General features: G+C 31.6%; 1 protein-coding gene across 1 annotated transcript in view; it reads right to left on the bottom strand.

Moving 5' to 3' along the window:
• Positions 1-13,017, bottom strand: part of LOC129224182 (uncharacterized) — a 52,015-nt gene extending 38,998 nt beyond the window's left edge. Inside the window, exons 1-11 of the mRNA XM_054858601.1 lie at positions 12,933-13,017; positions 12,565-12,712; positions 10,540-10,712; positions 9,435-9,629; positions 8,488-8,550; positions 7,284-7,478; positions 5,812-5,871; positions 5,664-5,723; positions 3,337-3,414; positions 2,806-2,850; positions 2,054-2,104 (exon numbers count right to left, since the gene is read on the bottom strand). Coding sequence (XP_054714576.1) covers positions 2,054-2,104; positions 2,806-2,850; positions 3,337-3,414; positions 5,664-5,723; positions 5,812-5,871; positions 7,284-7,478; positions 8,488-8,550; positions 9,435-9,629; positions 10,540-10,712; positions 12,565-12,643 — 999 coding nt within the window. The 5' untranslated portion in view covers positions 12,644-12,712; positions 12,933-13,017. The remainder of the gene's footprint in view (positions 1-2,053; positions 2,105-2,805; positions 2,851-3,336; positions 3,415-5,663; positions 5,724-5,811; positions 5,872-7,283; positions 7,479-8,487; positions 8,551-9,434; positions 9,630-10,539; positions 10,713-12,564; positions 12,713-12,932) is intronic.
• Positions 13,018-13,285: the final 268 nt, after the last annotated feature.

Below are 13,285 nucleotides of genomic sequence, written 5' to 3'. Positions count from 1 at the left end.
TTTTTTTTGAAAAACCCATTTAAAAAAAACCCCCAATATTTAGCCCACTTTTGGGTTTTTTAAATTTTCTGAGAATATTAAAAAAAATTAATTTAAATTCTTTCACAATTTAAACTTCTTCTTTGTTTGTTCTGCACCACAGACAATTGACATAAAAATTGAATTTTGAACTTTAATAGTATTTCTTAACTCTTAACGGCATTAAAAAAATACTTCAAAGATTTTAAATCAATATATTTAACTTTTTTCTTTAACTGGTCTCAATAAATAACTCAAATTATCTTAACTAAGTCCTGTCATGTCTGATTTTCTTAATATTTGTAGATTGTACAGAGGAAACTACTCTAGCTAAAAGGCTTTCATGTGAATTATTTTCTACAAACCAACATGTCACAAATCCAAAATGTCGAGATATATTTTTTAGAAATTAACAGGTTTAACAAACGGTCGGACAGAAAACAGAATAGGATGTATAGTATTTTCATTATCTTACGAAAAAGTTTAATATGTCTTACTCTGTACACAGAAATAGAAAAACAGGCAACATAAAATTTAAAGAAATGTCTTGATTAAGCAGGAATTCAGTAAAAAGGGATTTAAACTACTTGAGGTTCTACAGTAGTTTTGCATAACAAAATGAAATACAATAAAGTAAAATGCATAAAAAAATGTAGTAATTAAAAACGAACAAACAAACAATAGATTTTATCACCCGAGAAGTAACTTTGCCTTAACTGTTGGTAATCATGCAAACTAAAAAATCTGAAACTCCACCATTCTTGGGTTTTGTCGTCTTTTATACTTTTCTTCAGAAAACGCTGAATTTTCCAGCTTTTTTTACCCCAAGACAAGTTTTGTGCTTTGTCCATATACTTACGCTACAATATGCTACAAGTATCCCACATTTTCCCCCCCAAAAAAAAGACAAAAAAACCCATTTCTTTTAAAAAACCCAGCTTTAATTGGGTTTTATTTAAAAAATCCCAAAAAATCCTGGGTCCATGGACTTTTTAAAAAAAACCTGGGTTTTGGCCAACCCCGACTCAATGGGAGTTTTTCTAGTTTTTTCTTATGCACAAACACACACAAAAGATTTCCGTAAGGTAGCTGAATAATTACCCTAAATGTCATTTGAACTGAAACTTACCGCTAAGGGCTAGAGTAAGTCTTACCGCTAAGGGCTAGACCCCTCTTAACGGACACCCCTCTTATGCGGGCAATTTTTATATTAAACCCCTGTCCTGGGGACACCCTTCTATTGCGAACAAAAACATTTGTCCCATTAGTGTCCTCATTAGAGAGTTTTTACTGTATTGCTATTACAGATTAATTTTGAAGCGTGGGGTGCAAAAGGTATTATCTAATGATGAAGCTCTTATGTGAACTGGAACCAAATGGAACCTTGTTGAAGAAAAGTTCACACTAGTCCTTAAAAAGTTCCTTTTATCCTTGAAACTTATTGAAAAGTTAAAATCTTAAAAGCCTAGGCTATCCTTTTGAGGGGCGGAGGTCACACCCTGAAGACAAATTTTCACTATTTTTTTCCCTCCCCCTTTCGTATTTTTCGAATTAAAATGATTTGAATTCTTTTCTTTTGACTTTAATTTACATCAATAGAAGGCAGCACTACCAAGGAAAAAAAAGCGCTTTTTCTGTTGCACTAATTTTTTTTTCAAATCATTCCAATTTTTGAACTCAAATATGGGTTTTTTTTTTTAAGGCTTCAAAACTTTTAACTAGTGTTAAAACAGTCAACCATTCTTCTTCATTTTTGCTGAAGTATTCAATCATACTTTCGAGAAAGAATCAAACTCATTTTTACATACATAAACATGTTTTTTTTTTTCATGCCTTAAGGTGGGCGGTGTAAATAAATGGGCACACAACGCCCCAGCGAAAGGAATTCATAATTTTTTTAAAAAAAATATTAAAATTTATGTCTAGATAATCAATTAAATACATAATGTTTTTTCGAAAAAATTCAAAAATTTTAATGACTAGAAAAGGTTATAACAACTCTATAGAGCAAAAACATAAAACTTTATTAACTTACGGATGCTGGGCTTGGAGGTTCTGATTCATATTCCGATTCTTCATCTGGCTCCTGAAAATAATGAAGTTCTGTTTAATATAAGAAAATATTCTGACCTTACCTATTTTACAAGAACTCTTAGCTGAAGTAAACAAAGAGGATCTTTTTTTCTCATCAATATTTGCCACTTTTATGATTTCCATACTGAACTAGCTAATTTTTGATGACTTTGATAGTGAAATGTCCTTTAACTAAAGTTGTGATACAAATAAAATTCAATAAAAAAAAGTTTACTCTGATTTTTTCCAATTTCGAAAAAAGGATTTTTAACATGAAGTTGGGATGGTATGGAAAAACGAAAAAAGTTCTATACAGCCAAAACTTGTTATCCAAAAATCCAGATTTCATAACACTATGGATGTCACGTCACTTTTTCACAGCCCCAAACTTATGGTGCATAAGTCTTGATGCTGGGTAACTCTGGATTTCATGTCAGTGCTCCTATTGTGAACCTCAGGTTACCATGACAGTTTGGATTGTGTAGACACGCTCAAATTTTTCTTAACAATTGTAATATATACAGTAAAATAATGGAAACATCTGAAAAAGTTTATTGTAGGAATTTCCGGGTAGTGATTACTGATAAAAGACTTGAATTTTAAATAATAATAATTTGTAATATTATCACTATAACATTTTTGAAAACCAAATAATAATAAAAAAAAATCCTTACTGAAAAAACAAAAGTATGTTTTAAAAACTGAAAGACTTACCTGAGAAAAAAAATTCTCCTCTGAAACAAATTCCATTGGTTCATCCTGAAAAAAATTTATCAAACAACATAATTATTCTATGTATATGCATTAATTTTTATACAACCTTTTAATTAAACTTGACTATGACTAACGTCACAGAGTATCCTAACAGCAATTAAACATTTATTATAAAAAGTATTTAAAACTAAATAATTGCATGCATAAACAGAAAAACGAATACAGCAAATTTTATTTCCAAATATAGGAACATTTTGTTTACAACAAAATTTACTTTCAAAGCAAAAATGGTTTTAAAAAGTTATTTCCTATGACACAGTCAAAAAAAAAAAGAAAAAAAAAAACATTAGCTAAAACAGAGTGTACCTAAAAGCCCTCCTACCCCCAGAGGGGAGGGGGCAGCATACTGGGAACTCAAGCCAAAATAACTGTTATCACTTAACTCTTTAAATAAGCTTTCCTATGATTTTGGGTAGCAGTAATTTCTAACATATTTATAAAACTATGGCAATAGTGAGTAAAAATTCTTACTTTTACATTACTGTTTAAAACGGACTCTGAACTGATTTTGATAGTAGTCGACTCAGGAACAATTTGTTCATTCTCCACCTAGGTAAAATATTAGAACATGGTTACCATTTTGCAAACACTGCTACAATTGCTCTTGTATTGAACACAATTAAGAATTTATTGCTAGACGGATACAGTTAAACTTATATTCCCAGGCATCCCTATTAAATGCCACAGCAATCTAGAAAAAGTTCTATTGTATCTCACGCATAAAAATGAAGCAAATAAGCAATTTTAATCAAGTAAAATAAACAAATACGTAATAAATAAAAAATAATAATTTAAACACTCCAACCAGGAACGAAAGGGTTAATTGTTATTATTTTTTAAATAGGGGTTTGAAAGATTTGTTTATGAGTAATTAACAATAGCAACTTTCTTCTACACCAAAGGTCAGCAACTTTTTTGGAGTATACAGATTTTTTCCCCTTTGTATATTGTTTTAAACAGAGCCAAGTATTAGTGTAAAGTTGATAATTTTATTTTAAAAAATCATAATGGTAATATGCTGCAAAATACGCATTTATTGTTTTAATAGTATAGTGAGATAAATGATTTAAATGAACAGAAGAATAACCTTATTTCAGTGGGTTACATAGATTTGCTAAAAAAATTAATTAAAAGCGTAAAGTAATACAAACAAAAATCTATAATATTTAAGAGTTTTGGGATTAAGCCACAAAGTTGTTCAAAACTACGATGAATATTCAGAAGTTTTAAAAACTTTGCAACTTTCAAGGCTTTCATCAAAGAATGCTTCTTATTTGATTTTAATAATGGTAATTTTCAAAAATTGTCAAGATGACAAATTTGTTTATTTTCTGCTATGCACAGAAGTGTGTGTGGGTACCTCGATTTTTATGGTCAAACTGTACGTGCATGCAATCTGCTGTGCAATTAGGTACACAGAATAATTAGATTTATTTGGCAATGCTAATGTTTCAGCTAATTTTTCAAAGTCACTGAACTGATCAAAAGTCATAATTATGATTCATCTGAACCTGTTACAAACCCCTGTTCTACACAACTCCTAAAAGGACAGAAAAGGGGATAAAGAAAATGAATCTCTGAAGAGAACAATTTTGAAAAAGAGATAGAAAAAAAGAAAGTTTTGGAAAAAAAAAAAGGAGGAGTGATAAGTAGAGAGTATAAAATAGAAGATGAGCATGAAATAAATGCAGAAGATGAAGGAGCTTCCCCAAAACTTTGACTAAAAACTAAAATTCCACAACATTGACCAAGATTTTGAGTTTGCTCATTGGTTAGGCAGGTTCTTTTATTGGTTTGTTGCATTACTTGCTGCTTGAATGCCACCCCCCGTCCCCCAAAAGAAAAAAAAAAACTGAAGAAAAACCATATAAGTTCATCGACCAACGTTTTAAAAAATGAAACATAAAAAAAAAAATGTTTTGCAGTCTCTGCAAAAAATTTTGTCAAAGAAATTATGCCTGTGGCTGCCCCATCTCCAGGAGACCACATAGCATCTACAGCTTTGAACTTTTGTACAAAAATTAATTTGGGCTCAGGGATGCTTTACTTTTTTTAATTTCAAATTAGTTTTTTTAATGAATATTTCTAGCTAAAATGCACTATAAATTGCAAATTAAGGGTACAAAAGATTTCCTACAGAACTTAACACTCCATGCATTTTTTTTTTTTTTTTTTTTTTTTTTTGCACAAGATAAAGTTTGTTCCAGTTCTCTCAATTTATTAGAAGAGATATAAGGGTTTCTAATTTAGAAAAAAATCCCAGGCTGAAGCAAATTCAAGCAGAGTTGAAGAGCAAAATGTTACTTCAGACCACAAATTTGAAAACAATTTTTCAAATATACAAAACATTTATTTTGCAAAGCTCAGGGGGACTTTAGCACCTATAGTTGTAAAATGAAATGAAGTATATTGTCCATTTTCTACAAGAAGGCACTTGACTCTTCCTTGGACTCTCCCTCCCCCTCAAATGGTATCCAATCATTCCATTTCTCTGTTTTCATCAGAAAGTATATTCGGATTATAGCATTTAGTTTCAAAGCAGCAGTTTTTAAAATGCAAGAATAACGAAAATAGCAACAGACAAGTGAAGCAAGTGATGTAAAGGATACTAAGACTTTTTTGCAAAATGCATGCCAAAGTTAAGATTGCCTGGTTGTCTCGTTTACAAGCACAGGGATTTGTTTATCGATCACCCTTGCATAAAATTGAACTCTGTGCTCGAGAAGTCTGGACAAAGTGCATTCTTGTGAAAAACGGACAATAGCTGTAAAAGAAATATGAAAGTAGTTAATACTTACAGGAGACTCATGATTCGATTTCTCAGACACACCAACCACAAAATTTTCAATTGGCTCTTGCTGGCAAGAAGAAATAAAAATTTTAATGCAATCCAAAAAAATACATAGGGTAGAGAAATACATGCGTCAAATACTGAAATGAACTTACTTTAACATCTTGAGTTGCCATTTGGTCTAATGTTTTCCAATATAATGATTCATTTTCCAACTACAAAAAAAAAAAAAAAAAGGTTTTCATATAAAGAAGTTCCATCTTAAACATGGCTTTGTATGTAGCTAAAACATACCCTAGACTATGAAGAAGTCAGAATGCCTGGGAACTTATCGAAGATTTCCTGGACTTTTAAGCCCAGGATATGCTTCATTTTATAAAAAATTTTTTTTTAAAAATGGAAACAGTGAAATTCTTTGATATTTGGATCGTTTTTCCAAATTTTGTTTCTGATAAAAGAAGAAGGAAATGTTATGAACAATCTCAGCGAAAGCATTTTTTTGAATGCTCAAGTAAACAAAAAGTTAGAGATAACTGACATCTAAGTACAATCAGCAGTTGCTGCTTTTTGTTACTGAATGTTATATAAGCCAATCAATACAATAAATAAATCATATTTATACAGAAAATAGCTTTGTATTTTTGCTGAATATGCTTTGTGTTGTACACTAAAAATAGAATTAAAAGCAATATTGTAAAAGGAAAGAGGTTGTTAAAACATTGCATAACAATTTAAAACAAAACACTAATATTACTCATGACAGGCAAGGGCGCCCATATGCAAAACTTTAAGAGGGGGGGGGGGGGCTCAAAAATTTTCCTCATGGTTTAGCAGAATATTTTCCCTGTGGAAACCGATTTCAGTACAGATTAGACACGCTAAAATTTGATATTTTTAAAAACTTACTCATTAATGGCTAGAAAAGACATTTTTATAAATTTTTGCAAAGAAAGAAGCGCTAAAAGCAAGAAAGTTCTCATTTCAAGGGGGGCTTGAGCCCCCACTTGCCCCCTCCCCTCTATATGGGCGCCTTTGATGACAGGTGGCATTAAAGAAACTTAAAAATCATCTGTAAGTACTATAAACATTTAAAATGCACAAAAATTGAAATTAAGATTTTTTTTTTTTTTTTTAATTTAAGGGTAAAGTTCTGGACTTTGGGTCTTCTGAATTTTGAGGTTTGGAAATTGAGGTCTCATGCTGAAAACAAATATTAAGTCGGTAAGTGGGGTTCTACTATAACAAGTGTCATTCCATCCAGGTATTTTTACTAGGGTCTTTTTTTTGGGGGGGGGGGGGAGTTCTTTGAATTAGGTGAAATCACTTATTGAATTTTGTGAAATTGAGTTGCAAGAAAAGTTATTAGTAGTATAGCATACTAAAATTGGTATTCCAAATAAAATTGGTATAAGACGTTCAAAACCATCAGAGAGTTAAAAGAGCAAAATAAAAACTTTGGGCTATTAAGTAAATTTTTACGAAGCTAAAATCATTTTAAAAATTAAGAATGTTGAAAGCTTTTAAAGGGCAGTATGTACTAGCAGTATATAATTTTACTCGAAAAGTTTTGTGATGAGATAAGTCATTGTTAACATTATGCGTTATGAACACACATTATGCGAATTACCACAGAATATTGAAGTGGAGCAGATGCTTTCTTGATAATTTTTCTGTTCTTAACAGAGTACTCTTTGATATTTATTTTGACAGTCTTTTTAGGCCTCTTCCATTTTCTCAAATTCTTAGATGGGGGCTTTTTCTTAGGTGTGAAGCGTCTGATACGTCTTTTTCGTTTCTTTGGACTTGGAGGTTTTTTCTTCTTCTGAAAGGTATAGAAACATGTTCACATTATTTAAAAATACTTTGTAGAAAGCATTATTACAGGAGGGGGAGGGTGACATTGTGGTAACATTAAATATTTGTAAAAACATCAAATATCAATAAACTAATATTTTTTGAACAGAATTTTGATGGTTAAATCAGTCTTGATTCAATAAGAACTATTTGCATGGAATGAAAAAACTAATTAGAAAAGTTTCCTTGAAGTCTTGTACAGTGGGTAATCTTATAATAAAACAGAAACTATTTTCTTTAATTTTGGGTGAAATTTGGGCATGAGGGCTGATGAAAAGAAGTTCAGCACATTAATCTTGTCCTGCCCAAGAATTTCTACCTCTTTTAGTATCTCAGTGAGTTCATACCAAAATAAATCTTTTAACTTTACCAGGGAGAAAAAAAGAGATTTTACCAAGGCAAATCTATATAAGCTACTAAATCAATTACACATAAACGGTGAAGCAGTAATTACTGTAAGTTACTGTTAACAAGTTGAAGGCCACATCAGTCACTAGGTTGTACATTCCATTTAAGTCTTGTTATTCTATGGCATTCAATGCATTGATATTGCAATTCTATTTTTTACTAGCATAGAGAAACCAAAAAAAAAAAAGTTCATTGCAAAATTTTGATGTTGAATTTCATTTGGTACAAAAACATTCAATAGGAAAAAAAGCTTTTTTTTTTTCATTTTACAGAAAATGAAGAATGTTAAGAAAAAAAAAAAAAAAGAATTTCACTGACTATAAACTTGCTACTTGCAACTTACAGCATAAACTCGATTTAACTATTGTCAAGGGACTGGGAAAATGTATCATTAAATCAAGGATATTGTTATATTGAGGAGCATAGACACTTAATACAGTCAAATCCAGACCAATAAACTGTTTCATTAAATTGGGAAATCGTTAAATCGGGTACTGTTAAATCCAAGTTATGCTGCACTTTCAAAATCTTGTAAAAAAATAATTTAACAGAAAAAAAATTGTAATTACTGGTATTGTGCAATCCTCCTTAGGTTCAGTTGCAGCTTCACCACCGTTCATTTCTTCATTAAACTGGTTAGAGGAGAAAAGAAATATAAATTGCAAAAATATGTTTTCATTGATTTATTTTCTTTTTGAAAATTCAAAACAAATTTAAATAGCAGCTAAGACAAAATATTAGCTTTCAATCATTACATGAACAAAACAAATTTCTAAAACCTTTCATTAAATGTGCATTACAAAGAATACAAATATTTGAGCTACTTTAAAACTCTTTCAGTCGGAATTATGAAATATGTGACCCAAAATGTTTACATTTGGTAAACAGGGTCAATGATAAAGGGTATTTTATAGATAAAATTTCAAGTTTGTAGGAGAAAAATTAAAAGAATTATGGGACGTTCAATATTCCAGACTTATATTTTAGAAATTAACATTTCATGTAAAAAAAATGATACAATACCAAAAAAATTCATTACAAAATGTTCTTCAAACAATAATAAAACATAATATAAGCATTTGAAACCATTATTTAAAAAAATATATGTTTTTCAAAAAATCAGGAAGAAAAACCTCGCTTTTTAGACGAGAATCCATAGTTGGAAAAATGAGCCACTTTCTATCTCCCAATTCTTGTCAGTGTTCCTTTCATGGTATCGGCCTGATTTTAAGGTGAAAAGAGTCGGGGGCTTTATAGCCAAAGAGTTGGAGTTGGTTATTCTGTCCGTGACTGCCAGGACTACAGAGTAAGAGTGGAAGTCAGACTGATTTTGGGGTGTAGGAGTCATAGTTGGAGTTGAAAGCTCTAAAATTCCAGAAGTCGGAGTTGGTCATTTTCTCTCCGATTCTGCAGCCCTGGATTTTCTCTCTCTTAAATGTGTTTCAAATTGAGTCACACGTTAAATACTCCAGAATTACTAACAGGCTTCATTGAGAGGATCATATATCTCACTCACCGCTTGTTGCACAGATCTTTTGGGTGGATATTTTTTTCGTATCCTTGGCATGTCATCTATTTCTTCAAACAGAGTCGCTTCTGAATCAGGACAAATTTCAACAATTTTTTGTGTTAAAGAGCGTGTGTGACGATGATATGGAGCCACTTCTCGTGAATTCTGTTTTTCTGGTGACAGATCCTGCTTTCTTGATGACTGGAAGAAAAAAAAAAAAGCTTATGAATTTTCCTGCTTAAATCATGAAAACTAATTTCTTCATATTTCTACAAAAGTTTGAAAAGGGATATTTTAAACTAATGTAGGAGTTTTTAAAACTGAGCCTGTTTCGGACCTGAAATTTAGAACTTTTAAGTTTAAATTTTTTTTAAAGACGTATAAATTTGTTTTCTCTTATAAGTGATGATGAACATTCCTTGAAATACGGAAATGTTCATGAAGTTCAGAAAAAATTGGAAAGATTTTACCACATTTTTGGGAAACAAAAGTTTTAAAAAGAAAACAAATGAAATTTTTACGTTTCAAAAATGATTGGACATATACACTTTCCATTCTCATGTATGATTTTGTTTTTCGATTGTGATCGTTTAACTAGAGATTTTTCAGAAAATTCTCATCACTGGAATATATTTAGTTTTTATTTAGGGAATTTCATTTTGATGGAGATACAGGAGCCCCCCCCCCCCCCCCCCCCCCCCCGCAAAGAAACCCAACCTCCTGCAAACATAAATGAAAAAAAAAAACTGCATACAAGGCTTATGAGCTATGCTGTTTCATACTGCAAGTTTTGTTTCAAGTCAAAACCTTGAGTTCTGAGCAAATTTTTTGGAAATGTTACTGATGATTTTGCTGTAAGTACAAAATCGGAGTGCAGCATTTATAAAATGGAGTATTAGGTGGTTCATTAAAAAAACATAAATTATTTTATGCTTCTAGCATAATATTACTTTCTACAATTGCACAAATTGCTAGTTGTAAAGAAATGTCATTCTATGCGAAAATAACCCAAAAACCAAAGTTTGTTCCAACTGCGCAAATTGGTTTAATAATAAAGTATGAGGTCAAGATTATTCACTTCTTAGGCAATAAAATATTTATGAACCCTTACATTTTGCTTCCTCTTCTCAGTTTCAGGTGGTTCTGGACTGCCAGCAGTATCATGATAATCTTCAAAAATCAAATCCTCTTTTGAAACAAGCTGTGTATTGTTGGGAACATTTTCATCTCCAGTACTTGGGCATTTGAATTCAAAATCCTGTTGTACTTCATAATTATCTAAATCTGTAGAGAAAAAATTTGATCAGCAGAATACCTTAGGTTAGCAGAATCAGGATGCTGCTAAAGACAAATTAACTTCATACTTAAGATTTATAAACATCTTACTACTTAAAGACATAACCACGAAACCAAAATATTTTTAAATCAGCTTTTATAGTTTCATTTTAAGAGAGTTGAATCTCACAATCACATTTTCAAAAATAACTTAAACGTTTCAATGTGGGACTGCTTCAATTCAATAAAAATTTATTTGCGAGATAACTTTTTACCATCAATACATCAATGGTGTACCATCTAGTATGGGTGAAACCTGGGGCTGTACTTTGTGGTGTCACTCCCCCTCCTCCCCTCTACAACACACATACATACAAATTTTTAAATATTCTATGTAAACATGAAATTCATGCATTTTCAGAAAAAGCTACATTTGTGTTATAACGAAAGTTTAAATGGGCTAGTGTACAAAAGAGAAATAAAAACTATGAATGCTTTTTATATAACTTGTCCTTGATGCAAATGCGCAGGCCATCGAGAAGCCTGGCCCTGCGATTAATTCAAACATATCTCAAACACTTGGAAAGACAATGGATTCAGTTTTTTGGTATAAGAGGAAGTCACTACAAGGTCTAAGTATTGAGAATATGAACCAAAATCCTGAGTATAGTACCGTATTTTTCGTGCGTATTATCCGCGGGGCGGCCTATAATCCGCAGGTCCTAAAATCGGCCTGAAGAAAAAAAAAGCTTTGTATAATCCACGGCGGCGTATAATCCGCGGATAATACGATGTAAAAAGATAAAGTTTGAATTTAACATACCTTTTGAGCAACTAAACTAAAAACGTGAAAAAGTAATTACTTTGAAGGCATAATCAAAATTAATCTGGAATATAATCGAAACTATAATTATTTCTTCTTGAAATCTTGATTATAGTACACTAATTACTTGAAAAACAAAGAGTCGAGACAAAGGAGAAACAGTCTAATCTTGTGCAAATGGCTACCTATTTCACGGTAATCTTGCTTATTTTACATGACCTGAATCGTCAAGAGGAACATTCAAGCAACGTAAAATAACCAACATACAGGCAGGCAGCGAAGAACATGCATGCTTCGTAAAATAAACAACATTCAGTCGGCGTACGATCGATCAAACGATCGATCTTGATCGGTGAATCCTACTGTAAAAATATTGAGGTTCAATGCGTTGGTGTTAAGGGAAAAAAAATCACAGATAATCCGCGGTTGCGTATAATCCGCACCTCATAAACTTTGCCTTTCTTAGCAGATAAGCTGCAGATTATACGCAGGAAAATATGGTATTCACTCCATAATGTGGGGCAACAAATGGGGGTTCCAGGGGTTTTCCATTTCGAGGTTGACTGGGTAAGGCCGTAGTAACTAGTCTCATATGATGCAATACTTTTTGCCATATCATACCACTTATTGTAGTGATTTGAGATTGCCTTGTTGCTTTCATTAAAAAATAGAAGTCCCTGACAAAATGGTTACTGTGAATATAAAAGTGGCTCAAAAGTGAATTGGGCACTGGCTAAAAATTTGAATTTTCAAATCTACCATTTGCCATTTGGTACGCTACTTTGCAAGATGTAAATTAATATATAAGTAAACAAAACTAGTAGAAAAAATTGAATCAATTTCATTCGCATTTCACTTTTCTGACAAAATGCGAGGTAAAATAATGAACATTTTAAGATATTTTGGACAAGATTCAAAATATTAGGAACTTTAAGAATTTTTAAACAAATTAGGAATTTTAGGAAAATTAGGACAACTTCTCTTTTTGCAAATTGAGGCAGTATAGTAAGTTTAAACTTCAAATATTTTTTAACATACTTAAAATTTTGTATCTGCGATATCCGCCGAAGCCTTTGACACCTTCGATATTTTTTGCCGCTTTCAAAGCTGCTCTCATGCGTTGTTTAGAATAAACGAAGTCCAATCTATTCTTTGGTACTGGTCGTCCTTTAATTTCATCCCAAGCCTATAAGTAAAAACATAAAACTGTAAAAGTGATACACAAAACAATAACGACATAAAACCTTTTCAAAAAATTCACAGATCAATATTTAGGATACTTTTTATGCTATTAGTTCAGTTTGCTAACAACTTCACTTAACCTTTGCTTAAGTAATTTAATGAGAGATTTTAAACTAGCTAGTTTCTTGAATTTCACAAAGATCCCAGTAAAAAGCACAACTTACAGCAAAAACAGCGGCTTGTTCCAGATTCCAAGCAGAAGCAGCTTTGTGTGTCCAACTGAGTAAAAAACATGAAGGGTTTAAAGGATCCCACATTAAAAGATCACCATATGTCTTGTAGTTGAGCGCAGGAATCAGGAAGTCTTCCACTAACCTGCTTTTCTAAAAAGGAAAAAAAAAGCATTTACAAAAAATGATTTATATTTAGTGAAATATCTGTTCACCGAGTTTCTGCTGCTCAGTCTCATGTCAATAGATATATATATATATATGTATATATAATCAATCAAGGCAAACGAAAGCTTTCACAGGGTTGCCACTCAATTTTGGAAAAAAAATTGCCTGTGTTTTCCCTG

This window comes from Uloborus diversus, chromosome 6 (genome assembly GCF_026930045.1).
Source record: "Uloborus diversus isolate 005 chromosome 6, Udiv.v.3.1, whole genome shotgun sequence".
NCBI classification, from domain to species: Eukaryota; Metazoa; Arthropoda; class Arachnida; order Araneae; family Uloboridae; genus Uloborus; species Uloborus diversus.
The sequence above is the reverse complement of the archived record's forward strand: the minus strand, read 5'-3'. Positions and strand labels throughout refer to the sequence as shown.